Here is a 22,419-nt window from a genome sequence, read left to right as displayed (position 1 = left end):
TCACTGGTCACATGATTCAAAACTTACATGTAATAAAGGCAAGGCAATAGACTCAAGTTATGGCCTGTCAAATATTTACTCCACGGACATTATCTACAGAAGCACTTGGCCGATTTGTACACAGTGATTCCTTATGCACGCCAAAGGGGTTTCTGTAAAAATGACGCTATATACAGTCTGTACACAGATCCACCAGCGATTCTCCATCTCCCGGGGGAGTTATCGACTTAAAGCAGGATACCTGAGGTTTCATGTCTTTAGTTGCCTTATCACAATCCCAAATATACACTTCAGGGGTTTTGTTTTCAAAGACATTTTCCTTGAATATGTGCACTATGGTTAAAATTAAAAACATTAAAAAAATAAAATAATTGCTTGAAGGAGCTGGCCCTCCCCACCCCATGCGAGAGACTTCATCAGGCTGTGGCACAGCGAGGGCTGAGTGTGTCCCTGGACGGCGCGGCCTTTGGGGGTGGCCCTCCGTGGCGCCTCCAGCAGAGCCGGCAAAGGTTCTCCTCGACTTTCAAAAGGAGGATGCAGAAGAAAGGAGGGAAAACAAAACCCCAGAGGCCAAAGGGTTTCAGTGGGACGAAGTTCCTCCACCACTTAGAGAATATCTAGGAAAAAAAGAAACAGGAGTAAATGTCATTTTTCTAACCCTTGTGCAAAAATTTAAAACAATAAAAATCTTAGTTTTTATAGGAAGTCTTAAGTCATTTTTAAAAATACAGTAGTGCAAATACCAGTGGGATAATAAATCTATTAAATAAAGAACTCAAAGATTAAGAAAATCATGGTTCTGACACAAAACTTCATAGCACACGATCAAGAGGAAAAATGATGTGTCCAGGCTTCTGGACAAATGTCAAGCAGCGGATGGGACTTACTGAGGATCAATTTTGGAAAAATGACATTGTCCAGTAACAGAGCAAGAGCCCAGGGATGCCCTCCCACAGCTGATGGAAGATGACGCAGGAAGTCCTTTTAGGCCACCAACATACTGACGTGGTCCAAGTCACCAGCTTCCTAGCAGGGCCTCAGAAACAAAGTTCACAGGAGGAAATGGGTATTTGCACAGAGATACCTCTCCAGATTTTTTGAACACCAGAATAATTTGTAACAACTTTGAAGACTAACAGAAAAGCAGTTAAGCAAAATATGCAAACCAGAAGAAATCAAGATTTTAAATTATAATTATCTGTATTTATGCAATCTGAAAAATACAGTTAGCTGTGACTATACACATATAATACCTGTGTGTTTTTAAGCTCTGTATCATAAATACCATGGAATAAAGTCCCAGGAGCACTGTAATTTGCAAGTATGTGAGAAATGGATTAAGTTCACACTTGTGCATTGGAAGGTAATGCATTAAAAGATGGTGATGGTGGTGGTGGTAACCACCAGGCTACAATAGTGGGACCATGAATCACTTCTTGTTTTCGAAAAATTTTATAGTATTTTCTTGCTTCAGAATATAAAACAATGGGGCTGAGGCTGCCTCGAGGTCAAACACCATCAGAACCAACTCTAAGGCACAGGTCAGGAGATGGCCAAGGACTTGTCTCAAACACTCCTACCCACAGCTCCTCTCTGCAGGCACTGATAATGCCTGGCATTAGAAGGCATTATGAGTAGGAGTGGCAAGGTCCCCATGAAAGCAGGCATTAGCCACAACCTCTACACTTGAATTTCAATATCGAGTTGATGTTGCACAGAACAGTCTAAACATTAATTCAAAAAACTAAGACAGAAAGGCTTAGAAAATGCTTTAGGTGACAGTTTTCTTTCTGAGCGACTTGCCAAAGTAACGGGTTTGGGAACCAAACTGCAAAGAAGCCTGAGCTTCAGCCACTGTGGCCGGCATCCAATCACGGAGGACTTTGGGTAAAAAACAGACTGCTGCCACTGCAGGGACTCCCCAAAGCCAGGCCATCTGATGACCAAGGAGGAGGGTCCACTTGTCACTGAAGGCCACAGGTGGCTACTAAGCACCCAACTGTAAGTGTGGACTCAAGCCCAAGCGTAAACACACCAGATTTCAAAGACTCAGTACAAAAAAGAAAGTAAAAATATCTTACACTGTAATTGTTTATATTGATTATGTATCGAAATGATAATGTTTGAAGTGTAACAGATTTAAATCTACTCCTAAAATCCACATGAAGTCCGTGTTACACTCCCACTGGATGGAGCTGGCAGGTGGGTTTGCATCCACAATAAAAGAAAGGGGACGGGGAGAAGGGGGTTGTGAAGTGGAAAACATGGACTGACCCGTGTGCTCGGGACACAGCACAGTGCTGGACTGCTGGGGAAGTCCAGGCACACACATAAATCACGCCACACCTTCAGGCAATGGGGACCTCATATAAAATATGAGCTCAAAAGTGACACTACACAAGCAGAAAAAAAGTCCAAAGCAAGACACTAACAATATACCCAGTTTCTGGGTTTAGTTCTATTTGCTTTATGAGTTTCATTCTTTATTTGGGGGGAGGGAGGAACAATTGAACCCAGGGGTGCTTAACTACTGAGCCACACCCCTAGCCTTTTTTATATTTTATTTAGAGGCAGGGTCTCACTGTGTTGCTAAGTGCCTCACTGAGTTGCAGAGGCTGGCTTTGAACTCATGATCCTCCTACCTCAGCCTCCCAAACTGCTGGGATTACAGGCCTGCACCACTGCACCCGGCATAAGTTTCTTTTTCATAAGAAATACATGCCATTAGAAGGAAGTGAAGATACCAAGCTAGAAAAATCAAAAAGTCTTGCGTACAGGCAAGCATGTGGGTGACCTTTGTATTCTCTTTTGCTTTATTTCTGTAACCTGTTTCATTGCTTTTAATGTGGCAGAAGTGGGGGCAGCAGGACAGTCATTAAACAGATCAGTGACTCCTTCGACCGTCTCAGCTAAGGAAACCATTTCTACTTTCTATCCTCACTTGGCAGTCGCAGAGACATGTACCAAGGAGGCTGAGCTGGAAAGAATGAGGCTGAATGTCAGGCTGCTTTTTTTTGGATGCCCTCAGACAAAGGGACTCTTCAAGGACAGTGGGCAGCCCCATCAGGTGTCACTTGCAAATGGCCAAAGTGACCCCACATGCCCTCATATCCTTCCTAGGTGCTTTCTGTCAAGAGGCCATCTCAGAAGAGGCCTAGCAATGCTCTGGGTCATCATGGAGGCTCAGCCGTCTCCTGGACACCTGAAGACAAGCATCAGGCCAACAACAGGCCTGGAACTGCAGGAGTGAGGAACGTCAGCCAGGGACCCAGCACCCGTGCTCCTTCCCGGAGCAGCCGCCCACACACCTCTCCAGGCCAGGAAGACCAGCCAGGAAGGTGGCCTGGGGTGACTTCCACGTAGATATTCCCCAAGCAAAAGCAGGGAGGGTTCCTCAGTCTGAAACGTGTGGCCAAAGGCACCAGGTAGGAACAGGCACAGCCACTGCCCACAAGGCATCAGGGCCTGGGTACTAGCCACTAAGGAAAAGGACCTACCCACACCTCTTCTCACAGAAGTCACCTTCCAGCATCTGGACACAAACTCTAAAGCCCAAACCCACAGGCAGCCACGGGAATCTGACTGAGGCCTGTATTCCTCTGGCCGATCCGGCTCAGGAGCAGGCTACGTAGTTAAGAACAGACATTTAAAACTCATCCTTTAGCTGTGGCAAAGGCGACAAAGGCACAAAGTTCTGTGGCTCTTTCCAGTGGCTTGGGACTCACATGGTTCTCTCCTACTGATTCAGAACGAGCCTCCTCTGACTGGACTCTGCTGTAACCCTGTGGCTGGCGGACAATGGAGACAAACCCAGAAAACACAGTACCACAGTGGCACCGACCTCAGGAGGAAACCCCACAGGTCGGTCAGTTACCTCTGCAGCCGCTGCACCAGCTGGGCCACCATGGTGTCGGAGATCCCGGGGCAGGCCTCTTCTGCCAGGTAGATGGCCCCTCGCAGCTCCTCTATGGACCCCAGGTTCCCTCCACATGCTTGGCTCTTCTCCTTCAGCTGAAACACACGGGAGAGCAGCGTGACACGTGCACACAAGCCAAGCAGCACGCCCTTCAAGGGCCACCATGCAGAGCCCTCCTCCACAGAAAGGGCAGCAGGCCAGGAGACCGCCAGCCATGCACATTCTCCAAATTGGATTCCGATGGCGTCCTCTGTTTTGTTTTTCTATTACAACCTTAAGCTTGTCCCAGAGAAGCAGTTTCACAGCCACCAGAAGTTACTCTGGCCTCAACACTGCAGCTGTGGTGTGGGTCGCAGGCTTAGATTCCAAGTTTAACGGGTAGATTTGAAACTCCAAGGAGACCTGCCAGGTGTTGCCCACACCTGGACCCCAGTTACTCGGGAGGCTGAGCAGGAGGGTTACAAGTTTGAAGCTAGCCTCGGCAACTTAGTGAGACACTATCTAAATATTAAAAATTAAAAAAAAAAATCAATGAAAAGGACTGGAAATGTGCTCAGTTGTCAAGTATCCTCAGCTGGGTTCAATGCCCAAAAATCCCACTCCCTCCAAAAAAAAAAAAAAAAAAAACACACCCTTCAGCAGAAACCGTTTTGGTCCAGATGCTGTCAAATGTTCCCCTTCAGGTAAATGCATAAATCCCCTAAATTCGGGGGATCCACAGTGCCCCTCCTCTGCTCCTGTGAGAAACGGCAACAGTGTCTTCAGGCACCCCCCTTGCCTAATGGCTAGTTCCAAGTCTCTTCCCAAAATGCGACCAAGTAATGACACAGGAGCATGAGAGCTACGAAGATCTAGCAAAGTCTGGGACCAAAGGCTCCCAGGGGAGGCTCTAGGTGGCACTGCAGAGGTGACAGACCCCAACGCGACCCCTGGAGATCCCTTCCATCTTTATGAATATTTCATAAAACACTCAGCTCTGGCTCTCCAGGGTACTGTGAACATGTCACTGCCAGAACTGCGGCACCCAAAAAAGCAGTGGCTTCTCCTCTCCCAACAGGGCTCTACAGGGACCGGGCAGGACCTTGGAAGGCCCCACAGCGTCAGGAACATTTCTGGTCACAGGCTACAGCACAGAGGAGCCCCGGGAGGCTCTCTGGCACTTCCCACGACTTCACAGGACGGTAACTGTGAGTCCCAGGAGAGCGACTTACAGCCCACCATGCCACTCCCTGCTCTGAAGCCACACCACTGTCTCAAAGCAGGGACAAGGACGGGCAGTGGGGCATCCCTGGGAATGGGCCACCGCCAGAGGGCCGTACCAGGCGTGGGCCATCACCACTGAGAGAGCAACCTGAAACAGGCCGAGTGACAGTAACGGAGACACCCACGCCTCCACCTCCCTGCCGTCCTCGTTCATACATGTGAACTTTAGTATTATCTAAAATAATGCACACTAAGCACTTTGAACTTTAGTTATTAAATATCTTAATAAAAACATACATAAGAAAAGACTCCTGTGGATCAGCCCCCCCCAAAATCTAGGACACTGCTGCATTTAGGGTTAATCTGAGGGAGATACTGAATAATGATTGGCATGGTTCCTTCTTAAACTCGGTATTAAATAAAGTCCAGAGAAAATGAGAAAATCCTTTGTGTTTTTCCTAGTCAGCCACTGATTCTATTAGGGTGGCTGATGATGGCAGGTCACAAGGAGCGAGCAAGCAGAACCCCAAGGGCCCACACAGCCCACTCCGGAGCACAGTGGTGTCTGGCTGGAGTCAAAGGGCAAGCAGCAGGGGCTCCCACCTGCCCGGCCACACTGCTTTCCCCGAACCCGGGGTGCTCAGGTGTTTCAGGTGGCACTGATGCCCCAGGCACAGCCGTCCTCCCACATGGCCCAGAACTTGCCAAGGCCACAGCAGGGCCCTCAGGACCACAAGGATGAAAGCTGGGAGGATGGGAGCTGGGATGGGCTCTGGCAGCACTGTGGGTGGACAGGCACACTGGACTCTACAGCAGGCCAACTATGAGTGGGGGGGACGAGCTTGGGTGGCCACTTCCGTCCTCCAGACCACCAGCCTCAAGTGTGAGGACCCCGATTCGGCTGCCACCCGAGAAGCCTAGCTCACCACCCAGAGTGTGGGAGTCAGCTGGCTCCGAGGCATCCAAGCCAAGGAGGGCCACATAAACAATGAGGACGGGACACAGGAGGGTAAGGCTGAGACCCGGCTCACCCAGGGCACAGGCAGGGTCCCAGAGATGGGGGCAGCCCAGGGCCTACAGGGAGCCCGTCCTCTCAAATGTTAGAAGCCCACTTGCACTGCTGCACACTTGCTGGGACAGAGACTGGGCGGCACCAGCAGATGGTGGAGAAAGCTGCTGAACCAGACGGTGATAACAGGCCCGGGCTGGACCACCGCAGGCTGCCACATGCCACCTCCCAGGGGAGGCAACAAGGAGCTCTGCCCAGGCAGACCAGGAGCCATGGGCACCAAGGAACCCAGTGCCTGCCACGGACGCCACACAGACGTGCCAAGCGTGCCCACACCAGCTATCTCAATGCCCCACCTTGTACAGACCACATCCCCACAGGAGCAGCACCCTGCTCCCGGAAGCCAACCAGGTTCTTACCTCCGCAAACAGAGGAGAAATAATTGTCGATAAACACTGAGAGAAAGGCCTCTTTGGGATGTCTTTCATCTTGAGGAAGAAAAGAGAGATCATAAGGAACAGGGAACAGGCACCGGCAGTGATTCAGTACGCAGCAGACCGCCCAAAGCCCGTGCTGGCTCTACGCGCTGAGCGGATGCTCTCTGCCCCCGTCACTCTGGGTAAGACCATCTCTCCATCTTCAACTAGGCTACAAAGTTTGCAGTCACAGGCAAGACCCATGACGCTAGGGACCCAGTATCTGAATCCACAAGGGAAGAAAGACTCCCTGGGCGGCCATGCTGGATGGGCGGCCATGCTGGATGGCCCAGCACTCTATGGGGAGTGCTCTCTGCCAAAGCTCGGGGAGTGCTCTCTGCCAAAGCTCATAGAGGGGAGGAGCCAGGTGGAGCTGCTGCAGTGACTGGCCTCTCTGGAGTTACCACCTCTATCTGGCAACACTTAACACCTGCCTGACTCATCCAAGCAGGCTGGGACCACAGGGACAGCCACTGGTCCACCTGTCTGACGAATCCTCCACTACACTTTTAAAAGACCTAAAAATATAGCTTTTCACAAGTTTAAATAGGCATAAAACCAATTAACCAATTAAGCACCAAAAAGATTACATTCAATTATATGGTCTTAAATAAAATTATGGTACATTATATGAGTAATCCCAGCATGTGGACACAGTCCCATAAAGAGAACCATAAAGTTGTTCTGTACATGAAACCTGACCCCCTCACTCCAACTCCAGAGCATGGCCAAGGGTCAGGAGGTCAGGAGTCCCGGTGTGGCCCAGAGCGGAGGGGAGACCAGAGCGCCACAGCACAGCCACATTCGGACTCTCAGGTCCCAATCTTTACATGATCAGACAGGACTTCAGCTCTTGATCTGCCAATGCCAAGGGCAAAGCCCCACCAAGGACTGCTTCAAGGACCCCACCCACTCCCAGGGAAGGCCCTACAGAAGAGCAGGTGCCTGCTGGTGGACCACAGGTGCCAGCACTCGAGAATGAGCAACTGTACCTTGTTTCTTTCCAAATCCGACAGCTGAAGAGCTCCGTTCTCAAGATTCTTGGGATCCTTCTCTCGGATTGTGAAGATCCAGTCCCCGGAGTCACTACCTCCAGATGCCTGGCCATCTGTTTCCCTTGACACAAAGACCCCATGGAGTCAGTCAGCGTGGACACCCTGGCTTCAGGCCCTCGGCCACCCACAGCCCATGCTCCACCGCAGCTGCAAACCTCTCCCACCATCTACACTCCATGCCCCCACATCACCCCCTTTACCCCCCGAGATCCTCTAGTCACACGGCCTGCTACATCACTGAACAGAATGCGGCTCCTGAACTTCTCACCATCCTTCTTCTTAGCCTCCCACAGGAAAAGAGGTGGCTCCCAACTTGGAGGAGAAAACGTCCCGTCCCCTGCAAGTCCCCCTCTAGGCCTGCCTTCTCTCCTGTGTGCCTCCTTCCCGCCAACCCAGAAGCCCTCTCTCTTCCTCCCCTCCAAGCAGCTTCCCCTGATCACACTCTTGGGTGGATGGCCACATCTGGTCTCAGCCACAGATCATGCATGTACATCTGTACTCACTGCTTCCATCTGTCACCTTCCACCCCATCCCCACATGCTACCTCCAAGGTCCCCAGCCTCCAAGCACCACTTGGTAAGGGGGCCTATTCAGTCCTGGCCTGTGGGAACCTCAACAGCAATGGTCCCAATGACCTTGCCAATCAGCCCAGGCTTTGGCTCTGCTGTGCCTGGTCTCCTCCCACCCATGGGGTCCTTCTCACTCGATGTTCATCTTCATCCCCATGCTGGCTTCCTAGGGCCTGGTCCCCCGCCTCCAGAACTTGAGCTCTTCTCATATGGCAAATGCACACCCTGAGTGACACCACCGGTTCTCAGGGTTCCGATGACCTTTCATACAGCAGCGACCCTTAAGTCTGCGTGGTCTGCCTAGCTCTCTTTCCCTGAGGGCCACACCTCAGTGTCACTTCAAGATGCACATCTCCTGGCCACCTGGGAACATCACACTCCATGCTGCCAAACCTGGCACATCTGCCTCCTTTACCCAAGTCCATCACCACATCCTGGCTCTCAAAACCCTCTCCTCTCTCTCCCCACTGTTCACCTCCATTGCTACTGCCCTAGTCGCCGGCAGCAACACCTCAACAGTCTCCAAGATCAATGGTCTTGAGAACCCTTGTCCCACTGGCCCGGCACGGGGAGGGTGCTGTCTTCTGGCCAGGGGGTGCAGGACAGCAGGTCAGTCCTCCAGGCTCAGCTTACAGGCCCAGTTCTAACTAGCCACTTCCTTCCCTGAGGTCAGGGTAGCCAAGCCAACTCCCCCAGCGTCCCAGCCGGAAGCTCCAGGCCACGTCTCCAGCCAACGGAACCCTGGGTGCCAAGCGGGACACGGGCTCTCGGTCAGGCACTGCCCCACACAGAGCTTTACAAGGCTGAGCTTCTCTTAGAACACAGCAAGCAGGCACTAAAACAGGCCTTCACAGCCTTTCAAGATGTATCTAAGGCAATGTCCTCTGGTCAGAACTTTAAGAACAGGAAAGGAAGCTAGGTCAAGTTCCCTGCACCCAGAGCCCTCACACGGATGCTAGTCGGAGACTCCATGGGGACAGGAGGCTAAAAGACGAGGCTAAGAGACTCCCTGCCGGGTCCACGTGGTGCCCACCACAAAAACCACCCGCGGGTTACCTAAGAAACGCCCAGAACCGCCCCCCAGGAGCCCGCGGCACAGCTCGGGCGGCAACCTACGCGTCCGAGTCCTCAGAGCTGGAGTCGTCCTGGCTCTGCTCGGCCTTCCACCGCTTGTACCTGTCGATGAGCTCCGTCAGGTAGGACGTCTTCTTTGCATTGCGCAGTATGAATTTGTGCTTCAGCAGCTCCTTAGCCGTGGGTCTCTGGAAAGACACCCGGAACGGCATGAGGTCCCGTGCACTTCCAGTCTCTGCATCCAATCCCAGAGGAGGGCTCACGCCTGAAAATGTCAGCGACCGGGCGACTGGGCTTCGAAGTTCCCCTTAGGGTTACTCAAAGATGGTCGCTCTGAGCCCCTGGCTGGGACTCGCAGGCACAGCGTGGACATGGCGTTCCCAATGGTGTCCTCGACGTCCAATTAAAGCAAGAGAACGTCCCCCAAATGCTCTGAACCACCCGCGAGCGCGTCTCCTCTCCCACTCTCACTCAGCACTGAAGGCAGACGCTGACGGAAGAACATGTTCTGTGTACTATTAACATTCCGTACTGTGTGGTGAGAACCCCAAAGTATCATAAAATAAAAACACTAAAAGAAACCGGAAGGGAGCCAGGAGAGAACCTGTCCTGCATTTCTGAAAGGCACCTGGCACTGTCATCCACCCCCCCGATTTAGAAAGATGGTGTTCCCGCCTCCTTGCGACTGAGCTAAGGGCTTCGTCCACACCCCAGACTCACGGCACACCACGAACGGACCAAGGGCTCCACCCTGCAGGATGGCACACCTAGTTACTGGAAAGAGCAAAATTCCCAAGAAGCCCAGTGTGCCCGACCTGGACCTGACACCAGGAACACAAAACATCAGCAACTCGGGCTGTTTCCACTCCCTCCAAATCACTAAGGCCTGGTCAACAAGAGCCAGTGCTCTTTCAAACTTGAAGGTGAGAAACCAGGTGGCCTCAGGTACCCCCAGCCCCAGGGGAGAACTCCAGACATCACAGGAGTGCTCAAAGTCACAGCTTCAGGTCCTTCTCCTCCAAGGGATGGGGGAGAGCCAGGGGGTGTGTGCTGACTGGAGGGGTGTTTAATGGAAGACGTGCACACACGGACACGCTGTGTGGGAGTGCTGTGCTGTGTTGGGCCTAGAACCACGATACAAAACCCAACACCACTGTGTACAGAACAACACGAGCCAGCGTCACCTAGAGTGCTTAGGAAATGCTGTCCCCCATGTAATTCCTTCTCCAGAACTGGCACCAGTGAAGAAACCACGATGCTCTTGTAAAATCATCAGTCTTCACTAGTAAGAGTTCAGTGGCGATGGGGAGGCGGGGTCCGGCTTAGCCTTCAGCTAGCTCCGTTGGAAAACTCAAAAACAAGGACATGACGCTTCGTGAAACACAAAAATACACTGCTTTCAAAGAACCGCCCTAATTCTGAGAGAAAAATGAGGTAAAACTAGGTAGTTGTTTCTGCTATGGGCTGTTATTATCGATTAAATGTAAAAAGAGAAGGAAGGAGGAGGAGAAAGAGGTGTGTGGCTCCTTTCCACCTTATCTTTTGCTTCCCAGCACTGACTACTCAAGAGAGAACACACTGACTCTGAAGACCTATTACCATTACTTTTCAGGCTACCCTCTGCCATTACTAAAGGCAGTTTTACAGTTGACAGCTGATCCTCCTCTCTAAATATTAAAAACTTGGGATTCCACCTATCGTATGAAGGAGAAATATTCCTCAGGCTCAAGGAGGGAGGCATGAGATGCTAGAATGTGAAAGAAAATAGATTTTTAATCCTTAAAAGATAAAATGGCTGTAAGAGCATATTTGCAATTCAAATAAATCAATCAAACTCATTTAGAAAAAGAAAAATGAAAAAAAAGAGAGAGAGAAATGCATGAGATCCTGCAGACAGCTGATAAGGGCTGAGAAGGCCAGTGACAGGGGACTGCCAGCGGGGCCACGCACAGCTGCGCCGAGGGATGCAGACTTACAAAGCTCGGCTCCTTGTTCAGACAGGCCTCCACGAACTCCTTGAGGGGTTTGCTGTAGTTCCCTTCCAGCGTCGGGGGGTTGTTCTTTGGAATCAGGAATAAAACCTTCATGGGATGCAGCTCGGAATGAGGGGGCTCCCCTTTCGCCAGTTCTATAGCTGTTATACCCAGTGACCAGATGTCCGCCTGCAACAGCAAGAGCATCTTTAGAGACGCAGAGCAGGAAGACATTCAAATAAACACACTTAGATGAAGCAGCCTCTCGAGTTTTTGATAAAAATGTACTTTCATAAGCCCTTGATATAACTTCTACATAGGCAACAAGTGGAAAATCTGCTCCACTGAACATCCTCCACGCCACACTGAAGACGGCGGTGTGACCACTGGTAGGGCAGGTACTCTTGATATAGGAGGGGCTCAGGCAGAGTGCCCGAGTCAGGGGCACGGGTGCCAGATGAGTGGGGAGGAGCAGGGGCAGGAAGATATGCGGCCAGCCACCCCTCCAGGTCAGATGGCAGCTCTACAAAGTCCTGTGGTGTTAGACCCAAGAGTATCGTCTGAGCCTTGCTTCCTTCCTCATCTGTGAGAGGGGACGGGGAAGTGTATGCAATGTGCAAGGTTCCCACCACTGCCTAGCACTTGAAAAAATGTTTATAAATGTTCAAACACGCACAGAGGTGAAAAACGCTGATACACAGCACCCCTACGCACCTATCACATGAATCATTTTGCCATACAGGTTTCTGTCTGGTGCCATGGCGTATTTTGAAATCAATCAGCCATCCTAACAATCCCCAATCCACAGTACTCCAGTGTGTCAACATTTAACTACAAACTGGCCTAAAATCAACAATACAGATAGTCCCTGACTTGCAATGATTTGCTTACAAAGGTTCAACATTATAATGGTGCAGAAGTGATTCACATTTGGGAAAAAACCATACTTTGAATCTGGCTCTTTTCCTGGTTAGTGGCATGTCATGTAATTGTCTCTCATGAGCAGCAGTGCGAGTCACGGCGTCCGGTCACTCCCACGATGCAGGGGAGAACCACCAGCACTCTAGAGCGTCCAGGGGACTGTGTATGTCCATGCATTTGCTACTCACTGTATTTTATATTTAAAATTTTATCCTGAAGGATCAATCTAGAAGAACTGGTATTACAATAATGTCTCCATTTTCCTTCACTCTACAACTCAGAATCCTTGGTTTACTTTGCATGTGTACTTTTTTTATACATTGGCAGAAAAGTGATTTACTTGAGTCCCTCAGCTGCAGGAGGGGAACTGGGGACACAGTGCCCACGGGCAGGGAGGCCCCCAAGCCTGTGCTATGGCTGGAGGGCCTAAGGAAGTGAGCTGCACAAGAGGAGGGGACGAGCTAGGGGCACAGGTGGCCACTCTCCTGTAGCAGCGGTTCTCCACACACGGCTCCTCCTGAAATCTCAGTGTGTGTCTGCCCCTGCCCCTGTCAGGTCTCCTTAGAACTGCTGCCACCAGCAAACTGGCCACCTCAGGCCACACAGATCCAGGGCTCTGCCCACATGGCCTCTGCAGATGCATCTCCAAGCATCTCACAATCCTGTAACTGGAAAGCGGACAATGGTCTCCGCGTCGGGCTGTCAGAGGGTGTCTGCGTGATTTCCCTCACAGGACTGAGGACTTGCTTTTGTGTGGCGCTGGATGATAAGCACACAGACAGCAAGCCTGCAAGGGGCCAGCCCTGCTCCCCAGTGCCAGTGTGCACCAACTGAAGCTAACTGGGGGAAACCCTTCCGCCCTATCCACACCCAGCCCAGGTACCATTCATCCTGGCCTCCCCAGGAGGGTAGCCAGGACAGCACCAGCAAGACAAAATGTGGGCCATCCTCCCAGGAAGAAGCCAAGGGTTGCCCAGCTCCTCAGTGCTCCTCTTTGGATCCTCCTACACCCATGCAGGCACCAGGGTGTGGTCCTGTGGTCCTGAGCTCCTCACGCCCTTTGTCTCCACCCACCTCTACTCCTGGCTGGGTTCAAAGCTGCCCCATACCCAGGACTTCTGCAGGGTCCTTTGGCAGGTCCTCCAAATACCCAACACCCTACTAACAAACCTGGAAAGCTGGACCAGCATCAAGAAATGCTGAAGACACTGGCAAATCAATCAAAAGCCATGAAAATATCCAAAGTTATTAAAACCAACTAATCTGACTTCTGTGAATCTAATCTAGATAAATGTAAGATCTGGAAGATGTATATGCCACCCAAACATTCAAGAGCAGCATTATTTACATTCGACCTTAGAAAAATGATTAAGTTGCTATGGCCCATTAACTTACTGAAGTATCACATGATATTCCAACAACACAGCATTTACAGAGAACCTTAACAAACATGACTGCATCTATCTATTACTACATTCAAGAAACGGCATCTGATTTAGAATGTGTTAAAATAAAATAAAGTCATGCGGGAAAAGGCACTCACCTTCCAAAGCAGAAAAAATGAGGCATAACGAGGAATCCATTTTTCTGCCATTTGGGAAATATAAGAAATCAGATACTAAGACACCACTGGTAGAGCAAACAGTGGTTTTTAATACAAGCCCAAGTCAAAAGCTACAAGGGTCGATGCTCTGAAACATAGATATTAGTTGTGAACCGATCACTTCCTACATAGACCCTTCTAGGTAGCATGTTCCTGAATGACCACTCAGAATCACCTGTCCCTGAGGGTTGACGACTTTCTCCACATAACAGAGAGTAGGGAATGACACGGAACAACATCCAGGTCCTCACAACATCACACAATGTGCAATAAACAAGCTGGCTACAAATCTGAAGATACTTAACAATTTAAGTGATATTTTAAAATTATGCATAAAAAATAATTCTCAAAGGAACCCTAATCACCTCTCCATAATCAAGAAGAAAACCATGTGTAACTCCAAGTCACAGTTATAACTAAACTAGGCAAAAGAAAATGGATTTAACACAGCTACTTACATACTCAGATGCAACATTCAGGAACATGTTTATACTTGGGATCTAGAGGTGTGAAAATATTTACGAGCACTCAACAGCAATGTGTGCTTGACCTAAAGGTCTCAACAGTACACACACCAGAATGAAACCTAGCCCGCAGGCTTCCCCACCTGCAGGGCTCCTTGCCCCCACCCAGGACTGTGGGTGATTCCTGGCCCTGGGAGAGGGACCAGGGTGTAAGGCTCATTGTGGGAGTGTCGGTAGGGAAGAGGCAGGCTGCCTGCCTGTCCCGCCCCCAGTCCCCCCTGGACAACCGACTGTCTGCACTCAGCTTGAATAACATTATTTCTTCCATCATCGCATCAGCTGTTTCCATTTTTCACCACAATGAGATTGCAAACGGTTATTTCAGAGATGCCTGGATGGTGGAATAACTTGGCCTGGGTGGCAGATCTACAGATATTTTTCCTTTCTTTCCATTTCATTTTTCAGAATTTTCCAGGTCATCACGAAAGAACACACACGTGCTGCTTCTGAGACCAAAACCGGGAAAAGCTGTTTACAGGGGACTGCTGACCCCAGTCTCGGTGTCTCCAGGACGCTGTTGCAGTCCCCGCAGGCCAGGGTCTCTGCCCAGCCCCTCCACCCTCTTCAAGGTATCCACAGCCCAAGCACAAGGACTCTCCTTCCCAGAGTGCCATCCCCTTGCCTCGGAGGGAAGGGGTGCCCGTGTGAGGCCATCCTCCACTCCCCGACTTCTCTCCTGGGCTGCTGCTTACCTGGAGGAGCAGGGCACCCCCAGTACCCAGCCCTGGACAACCACAGTGCAGCAGCTGACTGATCCAACAGAGGATGCAGAGAAGGGCTGTGAACAGGGAGGGGCAGCATCCTCACCAAGTTCAACTACTTACTAACAGACCATCCCAACAATCTTAAAAAGAAAAAAACATTAAATTTCCTTTGCCTTAGACCAAGGCCCCTTTGTGGGAAACAGTTCTCTCGTTCAGCATTGTCTCCAAGGTATGGGGACAGTTGGAAACCAGCAAAGCTTACGTAATCCCTTTTAAAAATATTAGTAATAATGAAGGCTATTAAGGCCAATGAGCAGTCAGGACTGCGCAAAGATTAGGAACTGAGATTGGCGGGAGGCTGAAGCAGGACGATCTCAAGTTCAAAGCCAGCCTCAGCAACAGTGAGTGCTAAGCAACTCAGTGAGACCCTGTCTCTAAATAAAATACAAAATAGGGCTGAGGGTGTGGCTCAGAGGACGAGTGCCCCCGAGTTCAATCCCTGGTAACAAAACAAAAAAAAAAAGACTGGCATAAGAGAAGCTGTGTGTGTAGACACTTTTGAGAGCAACCCAACAGCCCAAACGACAAGGGTCACAGACCATGCGGGAGGTTATTGTGTAAATGAGATTCTAGGTCTAATCATCTTCAGGAAGCCAAGGTGCACATCCTTCCCGTTCAGCAAGGGGAAGATGCCGTGGGGCGGTGCGTGCCTTCCTCTCCAGCCCGCCCGGCCTCTGACATCAGCATGTGCACCTAAGAGGGAGCTCCGGGCTGCATGTGCTTGCAACCACCAGAACAGAAGCCTGGAATTTCTACGAGAAAGAATCTCTGTGCCTGTGATGCTGATCCAGCCCAGAGATGCTTCCAGGTACCCACAAGGATGCATGGAAGGGGCACTGGAAAGGGGGAGGGAGTAAGCATCAGGAGGCCTCAGCTGCAGCCGCGTACCTCAGGAGCCCTGCTACCTGGCAGGTCCACCAGGCCCCAGGCCCAGCAGGACAGCCACAGAACCACAGGCATGCTTGCAGCAGCCTGTACAGGACAAGAGCTATTGGCACAGAGGCACCCGAGGCTGGGGGAAGGGTCCCTCAACGCCCGTCCCTGATATCTGAACACTAAGACACTGACATCACCCTAATCTGCACTTGGACACCTGAGCCCACAAACCTGAAAGTTCAAAAGTTTTAAGAGTTGACTGGAGCTGGGCAGGATGGCACACGCCTGTAATCTTAGTGACTTGGGAGGTTGCTGAGGCAGAAGGATCACAAGTTCGAGGCCAGTCTGGGCAATTTAGGGAGACTATGTCTCAAAATAAAAAGGGCTGGAGATGTGGCTAGGTGGTGGAGCACTTGCCTGGCACTTGTGGAGCCCTGAGTTTAATCCCCAGTACCACAAAAATGAAAGGGAAGGAGGCAAAGGGCGGGAAGAACAGGAGAGACCAGGAGAAGATAACCTGGCCGGTAAGAGGAGCTGGGAGAGGTGGTGGCACTTTGTGCTGATGAGAAGACTGCAGTAAGGGTCCTAACTGAGAGCCAAATACGTAGGAAGAATCCGTAGCACCACTGCAAGATGCTCTCTCCCTATCCTGCCTGGGATGTCTGGGGCCTGTCTCCACTCCTTTCTCTACAGGCCCTGGGAAGACTGGACAGAGCTCTGAGCAGGCCCTGTCCCTCAGCCACTCCGCATGGCTTCAGCCCCCACCAGTGCAGAGTCCCTTCCTCTCTGCACACAAGCCCACCCTCCACTGCTCGCTACCTCACCACAGTGACCATGGCTGGATGAACAGACAAAGATGCTCAAGGGTGCCCAGGAGACAGAAGAAAACTGGTTCAGCAGAGGTCAGAGACGCAGAGTTACAGTGGGGAATGCTGCAAGGCTGCAGGCCCGAGGGGAGAGACCTGGCACCCCACAAGGACAAATCCTTGGCTCTCACCTTCGAGTCGTAAGCTGACTGTTTAATGACCTCGGGCGCCATCCAGAAGGGGGTGCCCACAAAGGTGTTCCGCTTTATCTGGGTATCTGTCAGCTGGCCCGCCACTCCGAAGTCGGCCAGCTTCACCTCTCCATGCTCCGACAGCAGAACATTGGCGGCTGCAAGAGAAAACCAAGGCAGGCGTCTGACATACAACGCTCCACTCACGGTCACCTGGTGGCACGCGATCTCTCCCCAGCCAGCTTGCGTGCCTACAGGTAGGCCCAGGGGGCTGTGCATCTCTCCAGACCCCCGGGGCCAGCCCCGTCCAGGCAGGCCGAAGGCTCAGAGCAGCCTGCCCAGAGCAGAGAAGTGCAGCTGAGCCCACCACCTCAGGCGTTTCCAAGCACCAAGAAGGAGACGGCCCTTACCTTTGATGTCTCTGTGGATTTTCTTCTCTGAATGAAGATAATCAAGTCCTTTCAGAATTTCTCTTAATATGGTGGCAATCTGAGTTTCATCTAAAGGGCCAGGTTCTAACTAAGAAAAAAGGATTATCACAGTTGCTTAATCGGAGATAAGAGAGAAGGCCCATGTTAAATGGACAAGGATAATTAAAATTGAAAAATATATTCACTTAAAGCAGATATTTTGCCTACACAATTAAAATCTATTAAAGGATCCTTTAAAAGAGCATAGTACTAGAAAAAATTACTTTACTGAATGAAGTAGGGGACGATGAGAAAGGCCGGGTAACCAAGCTGGCCTATGACTTAGGGCTGTTCTTCTGGCCCACAGTGGTGGGGGGTCACGGGCAGGGTCCCACAGCCTGGGAACAAAAGCCCAGGAACTTACATGGCACCAGGATCTGCTCTAATGAACTTGGTTATTTTGCCTAAAAGGCTCATCCTTGCAACCAAAAGCAACCGGCAGAAAAAGAAGGCCTGGAGCCCACCCCTCCTGAGACCACCCCTGCACCAGAACGCCTTAGATATGAGCTGGGAGGCCCAGCTTTGGGGATAGAGCTCAAAGAGCTCAATTCTTCAAGATCTGGCATAAATGCATGTTATCAAATAAAAAATTACTACTGCCTCTGCAAACTTTTATTCCTACTCAAAAAGTGTTCACTCCTTAATATCCATTCTTGTAGAAAGACATAAAGAAGCAACGTCACATGTACATGTCCCATTTATAAGGAAGTCAGGTCAAAGAGCTCATATCAGGTAGCATGTCCACCATCACTTGCAAAGCAGGGACTCAGTTACAGCTCCCAATTACTTAAATGCCACCACCAAAACCACCTGACGCTCCTTAATGGCCTAACAGGAGTGGTTGGAGGGGTTGGAGGGGCAGAGGTCTAGAGAGCTGGACCCAATTCCCCGCCACAAAGCCCTCCGTCGAGCTTTCCAACTTGACCCAAGCTTACGCACCTCACCACCCAACAAACAGCCCCTGGTGATCACCAAGTTTCATTACTACAAATGTGCTTTACGCCAAAGGGAATGAAAGCCACAATGCTCCTGGCGAGTCCCAGGCCTTCAGTGGATGTCCTATGTGACCCCACAAAGGGTTTGTGGGCCACTGTGGGTGCAACCGAGACTGCCCCCAGTCACTGCACTGCAGCCCCTTCCGCCTGGCACGGCCTTCTGGTTATCTCCCCGGCCCCGGGGCCTACGCTGCGTCCCCAGGTCGGGGGTTCTCAGGGCTGCCCCCAACACACACACACACACACATACACACACACAGGTCCTGCAGTCTGGCCTGTCTGGCAGCCGGACACGGCTGGGTCAATCTGCTCCTGGCTTTCTGCCATTCAGAACACAGGTGAAGAGGAGGGCTGGTAGGTTCCAGTTAGTCTTCATTTTATTTCTGCTCAGAGAAGGTAGAACTGCTTGTGTCCACTAGCCTGCCAGGAACTGCCACCAACTCAGACTGTCAGCACGACACGCACTTTGCTCCACAGAACCTGATTTTCTCCAAAGTTATTTGACCAAAAGTTGCATTTTCAAGAAATTAACAAAGACCTTGAGGTAGAACCCCTGCCTCATGGCCAGTCTTTCCTCCCTACTACTTAGTGTTCGCAGAATTTATGAATCTTTGTTTTCCAGATGAGGAAAACGCAAGAAGTCTCTCATCAGCTAAGGGAAGAAAGGAGAAGGAGATGCTGTATTTTGCTCCTTTCTCAACAGCAGGACACGGAGGGGACCCAAGCAGCACACCAGGGTCCAGATCTACTTCCTCCTCCAGTAAGACCTCGCCCACGCCCTCCTCCCATCAGTCTCTGGCCAGAAGGGGCAGAACGGCCCAGTGCCGGTACCATGGGAGGTCAGCCAAGAGCCAAGGACATGAGAGGGAGAGGGAGCAGCTGGCCAGGAGCCCGGCCCAGGCCCGCCTCCCCCTCTTCACCCTGACTCCACCCTTCACAGGGCAGAGGGAGAGGGCACCCAATGCATTCTACTAATTCAGGGTAAAATCCTTCTTGGCCTCCACATGGTCTATTTTAGGTGTCAACGTGGCTGGGCTGAGGGATGCAGAGACAGGTGAAGCATGACCCTGCAGTGTCTGTGGGGCACTTCCAGAGGATCAGCAGGCCCTGGAATGGGCCTAAGGGCAGTCCACCCTCATCCAGTCCTGGGTGGGGATGATCCAACTGGCTGAGGCCCCAAGAAACGAAAAGGCAGAGGGCAGGCGCAGTCCCCTTTCTTCTCCTGCCCTTGGACTCCAGAGCTCCAGGTGCTCCGGCCTGTGGACTTAGACTGGGCCACACCAACCCCCTGGTCCCCAGCAGGCAGGCGGCCTGTGGTGGACTGCTCAGCTCAGCAGCCGCACGGCATGCCCCTGGCAAGCCCCTCACATCCACCTCCCGCTGCCTCGGACCCGGAGAACCTTGACTGGCACACTGTCAAATTCTCCCCGAAGTCACTCAGGGCTCTCCACAGCCCAGAGTTCCCGTGAGTGGTCGGACCAGGCTGAGCCGAGGTCTCCGAGTCTCGCACCAGCGCTCTCCACTGCCGTACAGTCTTCACAAGACACATCAGCACTCTATCAGTAAGAGCACTGTGAGCTTTTCAAGTAAGAATCGATAACAAAGACTGCCAGGGAAGAAACTGGACTCCATCCCATCTTTAGGTGACTCCTAATTCCCCTCCCTCCACGTGTCCTCCCCTCCCTCCACGTGTCCTCCCCTCCCTCCACGTGTCCTCCCCTCTTCCTCCTCTGTGAGGACCATCAGCCCGGCACAGAGGCACCCAACTCAAAGCACACTCCCAGGCCGTGCAGCAATGTGTGGCTTGTGACTCAGTTCTCAACATAGAACAGATGTGACATGTGCCCCCACCCCCACCCCAAACACTGGCAGCTGGAGAGGACAGAGGCCACAGCGACCCCTGCGGGGAGAGATGGCCATCTGTCCCTTGTGGGAGACCCTCTTCTCCACGGTGGCAGCAGCTTGGCCTAAACGTTACTGAACATGCCATCTTATCCTTCCAAAATCATGTTGTATGTTCATTTTTAAGTTCCTCAAAAAATCTCTGCCTGATTAAGTGAGCAATTTATGTAGCAAAATTCCTTTTTAATTAGATTCCCAGGCTGTCCTTTGGATTTCTGGCAATACTGGCTGATCTTTTAATCAGCTGAAACCCCTCCATCCGGGCCTCCTGATCCTCACGCAACCCCCGCCCTCCCTCTGCCTTCTCTGCCTTGAACAACCTCGCACACACCTGGCTGCTCCCCTCGGACCACGTGCCACAAGAGCCACGTGTGCTGCTCTGTTCCCTGCAGGGATTCAGGTGGCTAGCTCGGCACAGGCACACAGTAGACACACAACAATATTTCCTGAACAAAAAAATTGTTCATCCACAGAGCTACAAAAATCCACACCCTGTGCAGCTGGAACGCCTTGAACTGAACTGCATAATACACAAGACACTCTCCTAAGTCGCAGCACCTGGGGGCAGCTGGGACTTCTGAGGTCGTCACAAAAGTCACTTCAAAGTCATATTTCAAAGAATACAATGCTTCTTCAGAGTGATCCTGGGGATTCTTACAAACATTTAATTTCAATTATTATTTATCTCTTAAATAAAAAAAAATCAACACACTGAGCACATTCAAAATAAAATATGACAATTTTATATTCTTAGCTCTTAATTGCTGAGCTATGCTGTCTTCTTTATTCTTCACACTGCTTCCTGGGTATTTTTTTTTTTTTAAGTCAAAAAAGATACAGAGGGCTGGGAGGGTCAGTGGCAGAACACTTGCCCAGCATGCACAGAGCCCTGGGTTCAATCCCAGCAGGCCAAAAAAATACAAAGCACCACCAGGAAGAAGAGAACTCTGAGGGACACACCCCTGCATCAGCACTGATTACCTTCTGCCAGTCAAGAAGACACCTGCGCTCTGACAACAGAACTGGGAACCCATCTGCAGAATGACACCTGGGCACTTTACAGAAGCAGATCTAGGTTGATCTCAACTAGCCTTTCCAGCTGTGTCTGGCCCGTGGGGCCCAAGATGTGCTGGTACCCCAGGATCGGGAGATCATGGTTTGCCGGCTGGTTTGGAGGCCTGCCCTCTGTACCTGGGGCAAAGTTGCATCACTTTCTGGAGGCCCATGAGAGCCTGCAGAATGGAGAGGGAGGATCACTTTTTCACTCCTCAGTCCTGACACTTGTTGTGAGCACCTTGCAGGGGCCATGAGAAGGAGGAGGGATGTCACACCATTCATCTGCACACCTGCTCCAAAGATACCCATGCTCCCCACAAGGGAAGACCCCAGTCATTCTCTGACCCAAATCCCAACCCAGAATCTGCCTCCACTAGCAACCTTAATTCCAGGAAGGAATGCTCCCCCAAATTCACTATCAGAATCGAAGGGTAATTCTGGGTGAAACAGGGTGCAACGTGGCATGGCCTAGGTAACCTGCAAGACCACCACAGCACAGAAAAGGACAGCACAGGGCACACTGTGTGCACCAGATCCCCCTCATGCTGATAGCAGCAAAAACAGGGGGCCATTCTCCTGTCAGGCAAAACTGCCCAACTCCGAAATGACTGACCAGCCCGTCTGAGGGCTGAGGCTCACACTCACTTAAAAGCCTGGCTTGGGGGCCGGAGAGAGGGGGTGCATTTGACTGCTAAACAGTGTTAGTTCCTTTTAAAAAGCAATGTTTTTTGCATATCTTACATTTCAAGAGTGACCTAACCCAGGCCGTGCTCGTCAGGGCTGGGATCTGGGAGCTCTCCGCCAATACCTGCATGGAGCCACGCTGGACAGAACCAGCAAAGTACCTTCCTCCCGCTTCCCGAGGGCTGTGTGCGCTCGCAGGCAAGTCCAGAGCGGAAAGGCCGCTGGGCCTGCCTGCTCCGTCCAGCAGCACGTCGGGCATGCTGGCAAGGGACAAAAGTGGGCAGGTATGCCACTCCTGCCTGGCAGGACCGGACACCTGATGCCCTTCCTCAACAATCACACCCCTCCCTGA

At 51.3% G+C, this 22,419-nt stretch overlaps 1 protein-coding gene across 2 annotated transcripts in view; it reads right to left on the bottom strand.

The window, feature by feature from the left end:
- Nucleotides 1-266: 266 nt before the first annotated feature.
- The window catches only part of STK24 (serine/threonine kinase 24), a 99,862-nt gene continuing 77,709 nt past the window's right edge, over nt 267-22,419 (bottom strand). For both annotated transcript variants that reach the window (XM_081294192.1, XM_081294191.1), the window contains exons 4-11: nt 17,371-17,479; nt 16,961-17,118; nt 11,279-11,464; nt 9,345-9,490; nt 7,597-7,720; nt 6,548-6,616; nt 3,875-4,011; nt 267-617 (exon numbers count right to left, since the gene is read on the bottom strand). In XM_081294192.1, the coding sequence (XP_081150318.1) occupies nt 581-617; nt 3,875-4,011; nt 6,548-6,616; nt 7,597-7,720; nt 9,345-9,490; nt 11,279-11,464; nt 16,961-17,118; nt 17,371-17,479 (966 nt within the window). In that variant the 3' untranslated portion in view covers nt 267-580. The remainder of the gene's footprint in view (nt 618-3,874; nt 4,012-6,547; nt 6,617-7,596; nt 7,721-9,344; nt 9,491-11,278; nt 11,465-16,960; nt 17,119-17,370; nt 17,480-22,419) is intronic.

Source organism: Spermophilus citellus (assembly GCF_964194105.1).
Source record: "Spermophilus citellus genome assembly, chromosome: 1".
Lineage (NCBI taxonomy): Eukaryota > Metazoa > Chordata > Mammalia > Rodentia > Sciuridae > Spermophilus > Spermophilus citellus.
This window is presented reverse-complemented; position numbering and strand designations above follow the sequence as displayed.